The 16,756-nt window shown below is 33.5% G+C and overlaps 1 protein-coding gene across 1 annotated transcript; it reads right to left on the reverse strand.

Moving 5' to 3' along the window:
- Nucleotides 1-184: 184 nt before the first annotated feature.
- Nucleotides 185-16,568, reverse strand: Paf-AHalpha (Platelet-activating factor acetylhydrolase alpha). Its single transcript, XM_072532800.1, has 4 exons — nucleotides 16,367-16,568; nucleotides 16,107-16,313; nucleotides 8,647-8,769; nucleotides 185-1,142 (listed from the first exon to the last, which is right to left on the reverse strand). The coding sequence occupies exons 1-4, from the start codon at nucleotides 16,430-16,432 to the stop codon at nucleotides 861-863; spliced, it is 678 nt and encodes a 225-aa protein (XP_072388901.1). The 5' UTR covers nucleotides 16,433-16,568; the 3' UTR covers nucleotides 185-860.
- Between the last annotated feature and the right edge of the window lie 188 nt (nucleotides 16,569-16,756).

Here is a 16,756-nt window from a genome sequence, read left to right on the forward strand (position 1 = left end):
TAGTTTTTATAGGTTCCCAAATATTACATATAAATTAAAGAAAAGAAAAAGATGGATCCGTGCTATTAATATGAAAAAGTTAATATCACATAACTTAATTTTTATGCAATTGCAATAGGAAAAATTTAAATAATTTACCTTAAATGATATTTTATAAGGCTTCAAGCTAACTGCAGAGTGCCTGATGACTTTAGTTTTTATATCATAACTTTTACTATTACTGTTTTTAAATATATGCTCTTTTACGTGAAAAACTTGATTTCCCAGTACTAGATTTTTTCCTTTCTTTTCCTTTTGTGGTTAAAAAGATATATTATGATGAATTTTGAGAAACCCAGTTTTTAATACTACATTTATGTTGTACATAAACTGAAAAAATATAATTAAAAAGTTAATTAATAATAATTGTTAATTTCGCCTGTATTTAACAATGTCAAACATATGTCATTGATGTCATATCTTTAACCTGAAAATTGGTAGGTCCAAAACTGCCAGATGAAGGCGGTAGGTGTCGCGTCAGTCACGCACGGAGCGAATACGTAACTAAATATATCAACAAACCATTCTAAAAAGGAAGTAAGGATTTCCTAGTATTTATAAAATTAATATTTTGATTTATACAGTATACGTACTGTGTTATATAAACCCGCTGTGATCCTAAGTAACGATAAAGACTGATAATAGTACATATATGGATAAAAAAAATATGCTGCAAAATTAGACTATTTCTAAAATCATTTGTTTTCAGAATGCTATGAATCAATATATAAACTTCAACTTAGAAGATCTATTTGTTTATAAAAATATATTTTAAGAAAGTAATTATTCTTGCCCAACAATTTGACAATATCGCAGTTCATTTACTCTGAGGGGGTAAGGTCATTTTCTGGTTCACCATCGCTTAACAGCTGCAACAAGAGATCATGGACTGGTTCAAATGCTTTTTTACAACCAGAATTTGTCAACAATAAATAATCATACATATCATGATGACTAATTGTTCCATCTGTACGAACAAATCCATTATCAATAGTTACCAGTTCTATTTTATATTGACTGTCTAGTGATGCTTTTAGAAGTTTGTTGACCCTGGATATTTTTTCTCTGACTGGGTTTGGGTTTTGACCTCTAGGCAATAAAGTCTGAAATAAAATATGCAATAATTAATACTACACTTTAAAATAATTACATTAATATAATGTCTAACTTTAAATCGTGTAGGTAACATTGAAATGTAGTCCTGACATCATACAAAACTTTCCCAAAGGAGATTCTAATGCAGTAAGCAAGTTTTGATAGGATTATTACTAAAATCCTTTCGAATGACAATAAACTAGCTAACAACATGATTTATTTGAACAATGTGTAATATCTACCTGTCAAATGCAGTGTTATTTAAATACATATATAATTCATTTAAATTAAAAAACATATGATCCAGAAGAATCACTCCAGAATATACGTGAAACCTTTAACATGATCAGAGAAGAACATTTAATAGGAAATAAAGAGAAGAGGAAAAGTTGGATGAATGACAATATACTGCAACTCATGGAGAAAGAAGAAAATCAAAGAATAACAAAAGAGTGTACAAAAATATTCAGAGACAAATAAGAACCGAAATATGAAAGGCCAAAGAAAATTGGTTAAAAACACAGTGTGAAGAGATAGAGTTGTTGGAACAAAACCACGATACATTTAATATGCATAAAAAGGTAAAACAAGCAGCTGGTCCTCAAAAATCCATCACAGCTAGCAAACTGCCAGATCAACAGGGGAACATCATCACAGATAAAAATCAAGAAATATACGTATGGGCCAAATACATACAAGAACTCTTTGATGATAATAGGTCCGAACAACCTCCATCATACATATGTAATGACCACTTACCAATCACATCAGATGAAGAGGAAAAAGCAATATCACAACTAAAATATGGCAAAGCTCCTGGACCTGACAATGCATATGCTGATTTCATAAAGCTATTTAACACCGACGGTACTCAACGACTACAACATATATTTATAATAATAATATAATAACAAAAATATTTAATGACATATATTTAAACGGAGTAATACCAAGATCATTGCTGAAGTTAACGTTTATTGCTCTACCAAAGAAAACCAAATCCGTATCCTGCAATGATTTCCGGACCATCAGCTTAATGAGCCACATTTAAAAGTTATTTCTAAAAATCATACATCAAAGGATATGTAGACTATGCGAAGAAAAAATCAGCCGTACACAGTTTGGTTTTCGGAACGCAGTGGGTACGAGAGGGTCTTTAGTATAAAAGTGCAAGTGCAACATTGTCTATCTGTACAGAGACAGGAGAATCCGATGATATTAAAACCAAACGTGGTGTACGACAAGGATGGATACTATCACCCTTGCTGTTTAACATATACTCTGAGGAAATCTTTCAAAAAACAGTAGATGATGTTGAAGCCGGAATTTGAATTAACGGAGAATAACATAAGATATGCGGTTGGCCCGGTGGTATTCGCTGACATTATGAAACTCTTCAGGAGTTAATGAATAGAAGCAGAAGTGAATCAGATATATGGACTTTCACTGAACATTAAGAAAACAAATTCCGGATTTACCATTGGTCAAATGGCAACATAATTGCAGCCAATGGTATTACCCGAAATTGGGCATTGGCTATCGTGCAAGCTCCAATGGCAGAGCGCCATGGAGCAGTTGACCTAATTATTTACGTATAAATATAGGTGCACGATGGCCAACAATTCCTTCTGGTCAGGACAGGGTCCGCAGAATCAGTCTTCTTGGCAATAGAGACCTTCTGGTTGATTAAGTTCCTAGAAACTCGACTTATATTGTACCTAACCGCTATCCTTTTTATTTCAGGATTTTTCCTAAGTTCTCCAGCGAGACTAAATTATTGTTATTTTAACTTCTCCTTCAGATTATTTTTCTAAGTTCCTAAACGAATTTAAAATAATTTCTCCTATTTATTAATTTGGTATTTTTCACGAATTTCGACTTTGGAGAATTTTATAAAGATTATTTCTCTTTCAGATACTCTAAGTTCCTGAGCGGATTATATAATATTAATAATATTAACGAATTTTAAAATATTTACTCTCTTTCAGACACTTTGAAATATTACTGATATTTTTATTCTTGGGACTCTGAAATATTTTCAGACCGAAAATAACTTTTATTAATTTTACTAATATTTTATTTTCTATTGTAGGGACTTTGAAAATATTTCTAATATTTTATTTCTTTATTGACTTTGAAATATTTCAGTATAAAATAATTTAGATTATTTTTCTAACATTTATACTTCGTAATATTTTAGTATAAAAATAACTTAGATTATTTTTCTACATTTCAGGTCTCATCGATTTGGGAAATTTTCGATAGTCGAAAATTGCCAATAACTCATTTTGTATTGATATTTTGTTACATGTCTTTGTTGATTCGTCCCGAAGTCACTACGACAAACACTTATATCGCATTTTGGATGAAATCTGATATTTAGAAATTACACTTGTTTTCCGAAATTTTTGCGACTTTTTTCAATTTTACTTTTTTACCTTCTCTTGCAGATTCTTAGTTCTAAGACTCATCATCATCATTGGTGCTACAGCCCTATAAAAGAGCCTCGACCTTCCCAAGTCTATTACGTCAGTCAGTTCTACCCATTGCCAACTGTTGCCAGTTTGCTGCGCCTATTTGTCTACCATCCTCATCTACACCATCCCTCCATCTGAGTTTTGGTCTACCCCTTTTTCTACTTCCCACAGGTTGTGACATAAGGATTCTTCTAGGAGGGTTGTTCTGCTGTGATCTTGCCAGATGTCCTGCCCATCTTAGTCTTCCTATTTTTATAAAGGATACTACGTCTTTACCACCAAATATATGTTTATCTCTGTGATATATCTCGTAGTTGTACCTCCTTCTCCAAACACCATTTTCACAGATGCCACCAAATATTATTCTCAGGATCCTTCGTTCAAATATAAGCAGGAGATTTTCATCTGCCTTGGAAATGGTCCATGCCTCCGACCCATATGTCAACACTGGTTGTATAAGGGTTTTGTATATGGTTATTTTTGTTTTTTGGCTTAAGTTTCTGCTTCTCATATGTCTACTCAGTCCAAAATAGCATTTGTTTGCTAGGATTATTCTTCGCTTGATTTCTTCCGTCATGACGCTCTCCTTGGTGATCAGGGAGCCTAAGTATGTGAATTTGTCCACCACTTCAAAGGTAGAATTATCAACCGTGAATTGGTGGCCGATGTTTCTGGCTCTATTGTTGGGTGTTGATGCCATTATCTTAGTTTTATTTTCATTTACTTGCAGGCCCATATTTTTTGAGGCGTGTGACAAGGTAATATACATTTCTTCTAGCTTGCGTGTTGTGCTGGCAACTAGATCAACATCATCTGCATATGCCAAAATTTGGGATGATTTATTAAAAATGTTTCCTCTGCTGTCTATTTGGGCATCCCTGGCCGCCTTTTCCAAAGCTATGTTGAAAAGGAGACACGCCAGCGCATCTCCCTGTCGCAGCCCAACATGCGTTTCAAATGCCTGTGATTGTTCGCCCTGTATTTCGACTTAGCAAACAACTTTACGCATTGTAGCCTTAACCAATCTTATCAGTTTATCGGGGATGTGGAATTCATCCATGGCTTCATACCATACTACGTTCTAAAACTAATTAACACTTTAATTGCAGATTCTTAGTTTTAGTAACATTTATTTGCATTTCTTTAAAAAGGTATTTCCCTCTAGCTTTGTGGTCATATACGACCTATATGTCCACGGACCGTGACCCTTACATGCTCCGGTCCATTTCAGCTATGGATAGTGCGACTGGACCACCTTCTCTCATTCCCGAGGGTTCAATCCAGCGACAAAAGGAATATCTGCATTTCAAAAAATGGCTAAACTATTCAAATGCCACGATTTATCAATACCCATAAAAATCAGGTTACTACGATGTTATATCTTTCCTATACTGTTGTACGGAGTTGAGTCGTGGACTCTCACAGACGCTACCTGCAAGAAAATTGAGGCTTTTGAAATTTGGCTGTATCGTCAAATCCTAAAGATATCCTATACCGACCACGTTACTAACCAGGACGTTCTATTATGAATGCAAAAAGAAAAAGAGTTGTTAACTACAATAAAAACAGCCAAAATTGAATACCTAGGTCACATCATGCGGAACAGTGAAAGATATGGGTTGCTGCAATTAACTCTTCAAGGAAAAGTAGAAGGAAAACGTGGACCAGGAAGGCGAAGAATTTCTTGGCTGAAAAATCTGCGTACGTGGTTCAACACAACAACCACAAATCTTTTCAGAGCCGCAGTTTGCAAAATACATATTGCCATGATTGTCACCAACATCCGAAACGGATAGGCACTACAAGAAGAAATTAAAAAAAACTAGATACAAAAAATAGAGAAGAAATAGAAGAAAAGGATAGACAATAAACCGATAGTAGCAACAAAGCTATATATATATAAATAAAAATAAGTTATTCAGAAAAAGGAAGAATAAGTATAAAAGTATTCAGTATATTTAAGGTTTTAAAAAATATATATACAGGGAGGCCATTTGAAATAACAAGGTTAATTATATTTTCAGAAAAACACAAAATCTGATAACACTGTAATACTGCCATAAGAACACCTGTATTACAAAACCCTCACTAGAACATTTATATAAATCATGCAAGGAAAACATGGATTTTAACATAGAATGGCATTTGCTTCATGCATTTCTGCACATGCTACATTCAATAAAACAGTTATGATCTCAATCCCATTATCACATCTAAGACATAAAAAAAAGAACAAAAACTGTACACTCCCAGGTAAGATATAGGCATGCAGTAATTGAGGAATACTCCATTAGAAACTTAATTGGTAGTATTAATATTGTTATAGTAGACACGTAATTTGGTTGGAAAATTTACGGGAACAAGAGCGAGTAAGACACTAGCAAATTGGCAACAGTGTTAGAGCGACCATTATGATATTCTACTGAACAGTAGCGTTGATATTTAAATATTTTATTTTACCAAAAAGTTTCATTTTCTATAAAATTTAAATAAAAATATGGGTGCTATCAATTTCTTAGATACCTAGGTACTAATAACACTAATCGATTAGACTGAACAAAACTTATTGTAAAATAATAATAACTATATAAAAAAAGTTAATAACAGTACTTAATTATCCCATACAATTAAACAGTATGATCAAATATTTACGTTTTATGAACATAAATGCTTATAAGTATTAAAACTTCCTATTTTATCCCTGATAACTTTTATGTTATTGTAATCAGGAAAAAAAAAGAGAATTCATTTTTTAAATTAAATATAGCGTGTTCTATTAAAGAACCACAACTGGTTTGACACCGTGTTAGAGAAGACTTAGTACCTCCATAATTTTAAAATGGGTAAGAGGTCTAAAACTTTTATTAACATTTATTTAAATATACCTAGCAGGTATTTTATAATAACGTAACCAGTACTTTGACTATTTTAAATGAAATACTTTGTACCTTTTTATTCTATCAAGAAGTGTGTTTTTACTCTATTTTCAAAGATATATAAGCAAAACAAGAATATCTACAATTACAATTGTGATGTCGGATAGTATAATTCAGCCAGAGAAAAACAGGATTCGATCGTATAGACATTTATTTCGAATTTACATATACAAATGAAAAAGTAATTATCGTTAAGTGCCTACTAAATACAATGTTCGAATACAAAGACGTACTGTTTATTTATTTCGATAGATGGGTGTGACGATATTCGATATGGTAAACCAAGATACGGCGATCGAGGAATTGAAGTCGTACTCGTACCTCAACGCAGAACGAGTACTTGGACAGGGATAAGGATGTCTATCTAGTTCAACGCACCAGATAGAAAGAATACGCCAATATCGTTCAACGCACCAGATTGACGCAGCCAGAGGAAGGATTGTCAATCTCGCTCAACGCGCCAGATCGACTGGATTCGGAAGGATTTGGGACACGTTCAACGGTTCAACGCACCTGTCCCCAAGGTCAGATATTCTCAACTCAACGCGTCGAGAATGGTTAGCTGTCTTTCAGTTTCGACTTTTATACTATTCGAGACGGAACAAAAACATGTTTTGTTTAACACATAGGCGTACTCTAGACGATAAAATATATTATCGTCGCACAATAAAAACTAAGGTTTCAACTAACTCCTGATTAGAATGAAGCACTTGCTAATCTACTCAGAGTCACTTCTCACTAGTATCACTCGTATCTTGTAAATTTAAAGTTAGTTTGGTTAATGCTGGTAAATAGTTAACATAGTCATTTTCCACTCCGATTACATATTTGATTACATTTTTCCAGTTGGTTGCTGTGATCTTTGTGACTTTTCTTCTAATTAACTGGAGAACAGTAGACGGAAATTTAGGAGCCACGTTTCCACTCCTGATATTTCCTTTAAGTTGAGCCCATATTAACTCTATTGGGTTCAATGTACAATAATATGAAGGAAATCTAAGCATGGTATGCCCATTACTGCGAACACAGTTATCAACAAAATATTTCTTCTAATACTGTCTACTATGAGCAACCTCCAACAATTGCTTTTTACTATATGATGTATCAAAATACAAATCTTCCTTAAATAAAAATTCCTGAATTTGTAATTTGTTCCAAGTTATATTTGGAATATTTCTCATTAATCTTGAATGGTATGATGCGTTGTCCATGACACACACACTATATTTAGGTAATTTCGGAAGAAGAGATTTTTCAAACCATGATTCAAAAATTGAACTTTCCATATACCTACTCATGGTAATCTAGAGAAGCGTCTTTAATTTATTTTGGAGATATTAATAATACATCGTCGATTAATCCATTTTCTCCACCGCAGTGTAAAATTATAATTCTTTGTCCTTTATTGGGCGGTACTGAATTAGAACACTTTTTGTTATTATTCATCCAACTTTTTTTGACGGTATCATGAGTATCATACCAGGTCTCATCTAAATACACAATATTTCGTTTTATTTTTCGATACTACGTTATCTGTCTGATATAATCATTTCTTAAAAAAATTATTCTAGTACTTTCCATTAGTGCCTGGCGTTTGTCTAAAGTTTTGTACTTAAAATTATTGGCTTTAAGAAATAATCGAAGTGTTGTTGCTGGACATGAGAGAATGTCCTTTCGAACCAATTCACTTCGAAAGCTTTCAATAGTTGGAAAAATATAAGCGGCATAAATTTGAGATGAGGTTATTAAAACTTTGTATTATTATACATCTCAGTCATTGATAAGTTTGCAGTTAATAACTACTCCTGGTAGAGTACTTTTATTTTAATTTTTATTGCCCGCTTTTATTACAGATAAACATATTTTTACACAGTCTCACTGAAATACGAGGGGACTATACTACAAGTAAATGAACCAGAAACACTAATCTTGCTGTTTTGTGGTAAAAATACTATTATATTTTGACAATTTCTTTCTGAAATGATTTTATAACTTAATTTGTATGCTTTTATTATAATTTAGATTAATGTTATTGTCATTGAACTAATTATTTAATTTATTAGGGCACTATTTTTGGGCAAAGGCCAATAATTACTTACCGGAACAACAATGTAAACATTTGGATGCTTTTTTCTAATAGTTTCTATTAGTTCCATAAGTCCATCCCTTATTTCTTCAGGTGTATTTGAAAGATTATTTGTACCAACATGCAAAATAATAACCTAAAACATAAGCTTTTTAACCTTTGTATATGGGATTGAGTTGATTTTATTCATATATAAAATACACAATATAAAAACGATAGTAAAAATATAGGTTTTTCCATGAAGCTATATAACTGCTTGTTCCAGTTTGTTAATGATGAGATCTGCTTGAGTCCGATATAGTAGAGAATCAGGGTGATGTCTGTGTGCTACCACCATTCTGGATACTTTTATCCTGTTGATTTATGACCTAGTCTGCTCGTTAGACCCCCTTGGTTTCTTAGCAACTCTGTTGCGAGGGGGTGATGGTATTCTCCTGAAGTCTCTTTTTATCCTCAGGTGTTGCTGATTTGGTTTTCTTGAGATTCGTTATGGTCCATGTCCCAGCTGTCATTTTTGCCTTTTTCTTCATCTTCCTTGTTGAGCTCCTTTGTTTCAAAAAAGAGGAGTTTTTTGAAACTTATTTATTTTTTAAATTAAAAACCCGAAATTATATTTTATAATTTTGAATTTTCAAATTGTAAAAAATAAATAGCTCTCGGGGGAACCTGTAACCCTAGAGAGCGCGTCCCCAGGTGGCGGATAGGGGAATGCCCTCACCGGCCTGTTTGCAGCTAGGCCGGCGGGTAGGTGGGAAATAAAATACCACCCGCGGACCAACAGGTGGGGTAGATAGGACTCCTAAGCCGTAGAGAAGGCAACTTATCTAAGAGAAGGATACTCTGATTTAAAACCCTGGTCCTCCAAGTTGGGGGTTGAGGCATCGGGCCAACTCCTCGATACTCGGAAAAAATGATCAAAGTTAAAAATTTCAGCAAAAAGCCTTGGAATTCGGACGGATTAAACTATAAACGAAATTCGCAAAGAAAATGGATTATGAATTTGGGTGCTTGGAACATACAAGGAATAAGGACAAAACAGGAGGAGGTCTTCCGTGAACTGAGTAAAATGAAACTAGACATCTGTGTATTAACTGAAGTAAAGAAAAAAGGAAGAGGAAATGAAAAGATAAACGAATACCTGCATTTCTATAGTGGCGTAGAAAAGAGCGAACGAGCTAAAAGGGGAGTGTCTATAGCAATACATCAGAAACTGAAAAAATGTATTAAATCATGGCAAGAAATAGATGAAAGAATTATCCTCATGGAAATTAAGAAAAATGGCCATGAAATAGTGGTAATTGGAACATATGCACCGACGGATGACTCAAGGGTTGACAGCAAGGAAGAGTACTTTAACAAGTTAACAACTGTTCTAGCCACAATTAATAAGAAGAAAGAAATTTGGATCTTAGGTGATCTTAATGCAAGAACCGGAAAGAGCTCCAACAGTGAAATAATAGGGAGATATGGAGAAGATATTCTGAACGACAATGGTCAAAGATTAATAGATTTTTGCGAGGCACATTCTTTGAAAATATTAAATGGTTTCTTCCCCCATAAGAATATACATAAATTTACATGGACGCAGCCTACCAGGAATTTAAAATCAATAATTGACTATTTCATTCATCGTAAAGATTCTAAACTAAAAACGAAGGACGTGAAGGTGTTTAGAGGGCCAGAATGTGGAAGTGACCACCATATGATTATTGTAAAAGTAATGGTGACATTTAAGAGAGAACAATCAAGTCACAAAAATGATGAAGTAACAGACATAGGAACAACCATAGAAAACATAAAATATAACCTGGAAAGCTTTAAACAAGATTCGACAAAGTTCTTATGTAAAATTAGAATAGCTCAGAAAATAAAAAATATAGAAACAAAGGACTTAGACCCTGAAAGTCTGTATGAGGTAATTAAAAAATATATTCATGAAGCGGCAAATGAAGCACTGGGAAAAGTTGAAAATCGGAAAAAAGGAAAACCTGAATGGTTGTCAACGGAACTAGAAGAGAAAGTTCTCAAGAAAAAACAAGCATATCACATATGGCTTCAATCCAAAGATCCTCAAGACAGAGAAATATACGCTAAATGGAATAGAGAAGTTAAAAAAGACGTGGATAAGGCGAAAAATATAAACTGGGAGGCTAAGTGTGATGAACTGGACAGATTTATGGGTGGAACAAAAGTGGCGCAAGCTTGGAAAACATTAAAACAGTTTAGGAAAAATGAGAAAAATGAAGACAACATTTCTCTCATAAAGTTAAATGAATGGGAAGAATATTATACGAAACTGCTGAAAGAGGATAGAGTAGAGTACAGATGGGAAAAGATAAGGGAATTAATAGACAACAGAGACGAAAGACAGGAAATCCCTATAATAACATTATCTGAATTGACGGAAACCTTAAAAGAGGTTAAAAACGGAAAAGCCGCAGGGCCTGGAGACATTCCCATAGAGCTGGTTAAAAATGGGCCGACTGCACTTTTAGAATTAATAGTAGACCTTTTCAATAAATGTATGTGTGGAGACCAGGAAATTCCTAAAGATTGGAATAAATCTTATATAAGCTCCATATATAAGAGAGGGAATAAAAGAGACTGTTCCAATTATAGAGGTATTAGTGTGACGAGCTCTGTGGGCCGGTTGTACGGCAGAATATTAAAGAAGAGAGTTGAAAGACAGATACAAGATATTGAAGAACAAAGCGGCTTTCGTACCGGGAGATCCTGCCTTGATAATATATTTATCCTACGACAAATAATTGAAAAGCGTGTCGAAAGAAGTAGAGAGACCCATTTGGTATTTATAGACCTTGAGAAAGCATATGATAGTGTCCCGTTAAAGAAAATGTTTGAGGTCCTCAAAAGGTCCGGATTGGATTCGACGTATATCCGAGCGATATATAAATTGTACGAAAATGCAGTTAGTTGTGTAAAAATTGGAACCAGAACCTCAAATGAATTTAAAGTCACTAAAGGCCTAAAGCAAGGATGCTGTTTGTCACCGACACTCTTTAAAATATACGTCCAAGAAGCATTGAGGAATTGGAGAAATAAATGTAGATTTATGGGCATCGAAGTGGGACAAGAAACTCTGTATACATTGTTGTTTGCAGATGATCAGGTGGTGGTTGCAACCGATGAGGAAGATATAAATTATATGAATCGAAAATTATTTGAGGAATATGCCAAATGGGGGCTTACTGTAAATATAAGCAAAACAGAATATTTAAAAATTGGAGGAAATACCACAGATCTGAGGCTTGAAAACGCAGTCATAAAAGGCTGCAACCAGTATAAATATCTAGGAAGCATCATATCAGCAGATGGCAGAGTTAAGATAGATGTACAAAACCGAATAACCCAAGGGAAAAAATGCATCCGAATACTGAATTCATTACTGTGGTCTAATAAAATAAAGATGCATACCAAACTTCGCGTATACAGAGCAATTGTAGAACCAATTACCACATATGGTGCCGAATGTTGGACGATGACAAAGAATGAACGAGATAAAGTAGACGTTGTGGAAATGGATTATCTTAGAAGGTCATGTCGAGTACCGAGAATGGAAAGAATCAGGAATGAGGAAATACGAAACCGTACAGGAATTAGAGATACTCTTTCAGATAGAATACAAGGAAGGCAATTACAATGGTATGATCACGTGATGAGAATGGAGGAGGAGCGGTGGCCAAAGAAAGCCTTAATGTATGTTCCGCCAGAAAGAAGGAATAGGGGAAGACCACCAAATTCCTGGAGAAGAGAAATTACAAAAACAATGCAATCTAGAGGCTTAGAAGAGGGAGATTGGAGAGATAGGAAAAGATGGAGGCTGAAATGCGGGAAGCGGCAATCGCCGTAGGACCCCCGTTATATGATGATGATGATGAAAAAATAATTCTTTGGTGTATGTATAAAAAGCATTTCTAGCATACATAACGAGATCAGGAATTGGTTTTTGATCAAAACACCTTGGAATTTTTTTCGGCTTTCTCTCCCAGTGATTGACTTTTAATTAATTTTATTTATATTTTATAAGAAGAGAGTTTTAATTATACTATTTGTAGATTTATACACATTCAAATTAAAAATTTGAATCACAATATTTTTTCTACAAAGATTCAGTTATTAAAAGTTAAAATATTATTTATTTTCTAATTTTATAAAATGCAAAAATTTAATACTAAGCATTCTATGCACACGACTATGTAGCATCTACATAAGAAAATATCTAAAGTTGCATTTGTTGCTCCACTCTATCATATTTTAGAAGCAATACAGAACAAATAGCTGAAGTTTATCCATCTGCACACTATTATCTGGCTGCTGACTTCAATTTACCAAACTGTGAATGGTTTTTAAATGACATGTGCTCTATAACAATTTCTCTACCAGCTGCCACAGCATCTGAAGTTGAAGCCCTGCAGGTTGTACTGGTACGTGTGCATACCACAATTTGTTTCAGTTCAACACTATTGTGAATTCCACTGGTAATATTCTCGATTTGGCACTGGTTGATGATGCTGATGTAACTGTGTCCAGGGCAGATGAAGCTCTTTTGAGGGAGGGTATGCACCACCCACCACTGGAATTTGAGATAAAGATGGCCAAAAAGGGCCCCAATAATAGTGGTTTGGTTAGTGATGGTTTCTATAGGGACTTTAAGTAGGCTGACTATGTGAAAATAACTGATTTTTTATCACAATTCTGTTGGGATAATTTATTTTTATTAAAACCACTGAATCAAATTGTGAATATTTTTTATGATATAGTTTACTTAGCTATAGAATTATTTATCCCCCTAGAAAGGCATTCAAAACGTAGATTCGCTTCTTGGTTCTCACCAGGGTTGAAGGACCTGATAGTTGAGAAAAAGAAAGCTCACAAAAAATATCTTTTATCTAAATCACTTCTGGATTATCACACTTTTCTCAGCTGAGGGCCAACTGTACATTGTTAAAAGCTGAAGGCTACAGAAATCATATTTATTTGACAGAATTATCATCAGGAAATAATTTGAAGGGATTTTGGTCGTCACGGATCAGATATTGTAAAACTTTTTGCAGAATAATTTTCTACTGTCTATTCCACTCAAATATGTGGCATATCCAGTGATTCACCTTCCCTTGGTCTTACTAACTTGACTGGTTTCAACATAACTATATAATATTTATTTAAAATTGTCAGAACTGGGATTGCCTACCAGCTTTCTCAAGAATTGTTGTTTTATATTATCCAGACCTCTTTTTCACATTTTTAATCTATCTATAAGGGTGAATTTCCAGAATGCTGGAAAAATAGTTTTTTAACACCTATTTTTAAAGTGGGAGATAATTCATTGGTGAATAATTACATGCTCATTAGTATAATTAGTTTAATACCAAAAATATTTGAATGTTTTGTATGTGACTATCTTAAAGCTTCACTTGAAAAACATCTAGTAGACCAACAATTTGGATTTTAGAATAGCAGATCAACTGAATGTAATGTACTAGTGTTTGTGGACATCCTGAGGAAGGCCACAGAGAGGGGCTGTAGGGTTCATGCACTATACACTGATTTCTCCAAGCCTTTGATTGGGTCAACCATAATATTTTAATAGTTAAACTTAAAAAAATGGCTGTTGATGGGCCACTTCTTAGATGGCTGAGAACATACTTGATTGACCGAGTTCAGATGGTGTATATCAGGGATTTTGTTTCCAGTGAGATTAAAGTTCATTCAGAAGTACCCCAGGGTTCTCATTTGGGACCCCTGTTATTTAATATATTCATTCATGATATACGCCACTGCTTCCACCACAGTTCTAAAGTTCTACACAATTATAAATAATACAGAAGGTTGTGTTAATCTTCAACACGATCTCAATCAGTTGAGTGAGTGGTGTATGTTGAATGCTATGGCCCTGAACGCATCCCAGTGTGATGCTGTTTCTTTTGAACAATCGAGACACCCAAGGGAATATAATTATAATATAGAGAACATTCTTGTTGACTAGGTTACCGAAATTCTTGATCTGGGAATTATTTTAGACTCTAAAGTTTTATTTGAATCGCATTATATGTTAATAATTTCCAAGTCCTTACAAATGCTTGGTTTTATAAAAAGATTCACTAGAGACTTTAAGAATATTGAAGCGATTAAATTACTATATTGTTCTTTAGTCAGGCCCCATCTAGAGTATTGTTCTTGTATATGGTCTCCATCTTATAATATTTACATATCAAAAATTGAGACAGTTCAATACAAGTTCTTGAAATATGTAACATATAAACGGGGTATACCTGTTGAATTAAATCAAGTGAATTATGATCAAATTGAAACCCAACTTGGTATTTTCTCATTGTATGACCGACAATTAATTAAAGATGCAAAGATGCTTTATGGCGTAATTAATTCTACAGTGTTGTGTCCTCAGCTGCTTGAGCAGGTTGGTCTGCATGTACCTCTACATAGAACACGATTAAACCAAGCTTTTTATGTTCCTCTTCACAGAACCAACTATGCATATAATTTTTTATCTCAAGCACTAAGATGGGCAAATATTCACCCAGATCTAGATTTTTTTGCACCGAAGGCTGAATTCATTTTTGGTCTCAGGCATGTGTTTATTTGAGTGGCTGTGGAATAGGTAATTATCATTTTGATGTGTAAAACTAAATTACGTGATTAAGTTTGTGATATTTATACTTTTATTATTGTGATATTTATATTTTTTTGTTTTATTGTATACATCGTAAACATTGTAATATTATTATTATTGTATCTTATTGGGCAGCAGCCCATTGGAAATAAATAAATAAAAATAATAGTGCTCACATGAGCGCTCTCTAGTGGTATGGTAAGGAACTAAAATCTTGTTCAACTCATGTAACTTTAGCCCAAGACTAAAAAATGACAGTGAAATGTCCTTCTATATGCATCTATATTCATTGTTATGGCTATGGCTAAAGTGGAATTGGGCAATGTGAGTAAATTTGTTGTCATGAATAAATTCACAAATATTTTTCCCTTCTCTAAATTTTTGAAATAGAAATAGACTATGCCAGAGACTAGAATATCTAAAAACAGTATGATTTTAATGCTGATATGTAAACTATATCAACTTCTTTGATTCTACTCACAATTCTTAACAAGAATAGTGTTGGAAAAGTAAAAGAAAATCATGTCTATTGCTTCAAAATAAACTATCATACAAATAGATATTGTTCAATGTTATTGAACTGTTATATGATTATAATCTCCATAACAATAAATAGTCATACATAGACCCTGAACATATGTGAATTTACATATATTGGTGTCAAATAGAAAAACAAGATAAATTTGATTCAGTTGACAAGTTTGGTTCCAAGATTTCCTGAAGAAAATTCTCATCATAAAGGCCCGATTGCTGCAATCCAAACACCAAGAAAACCCCAGATTTTTTTATATTCTCATGTATTGCTACATTGATAGACTTACTTTAGGTTTTACATTATCTAGTTCCCCATTCTGAATTCGCCACAGCACGTTTTCTATTTTATCCCTATGAATTCCGAAATTTAAACAATGTAAAGGAACAAAAAGTTCATTCCAAACATCAGTATGTTGAAGGGCTTGCACTATTGAATCTCCTATAAAAATAACATCGGCGTCTTTTTCTTTACTTTCGGAAAGGAACCGATTATGCTAAAATATAATATTAAGTAAATGTAATTTTACAGACAAATATATCTACATACAATACTTAACCACCTGTGATCACCATCACTATCGTCGACTGGCACCGGTATCTTACAAGTATTCATGCTTTCGAATTATAATTATAAATATACCTAGGTATTACAAAATTTATATTTTAATATTTAATAATTTTCACAATTTACAAAACCAACCACAAATTTTCTTCTGTTTTTATTCCAGTTTTTTTGCACTACCACTTTAAAAACATCTATGAAAAATTCATACATAAAACTAAGATAAAACTCATATTTACAGATATTAAAGATCGGCAGATAAAAAACGATATTTTTATATTAAATTAAGTATTGAAATAAACGTATTTTTGATAAAATACACAAAAATTCAGTATACCTACTAACTGACAGTTAACTGACAAATTGAAGTCTTCA

This window comes from Diabrotica undecimpunctata, chromosome 5 (genome assembly GCF_040954645.1).
Source record: "Diabrotica undecimpunctata isolate CICGRU chromosome 5, icDiaUnde3, whole genome shotgun sequence".
Taxonomy (NCBI): domain Eukaryota; kingdom Metazoa; phylum Arthropoda; class Insecta; order Coleoptera; family Chrysomelidae; genus Diabrotica; species Diabrotica undecimpunctata.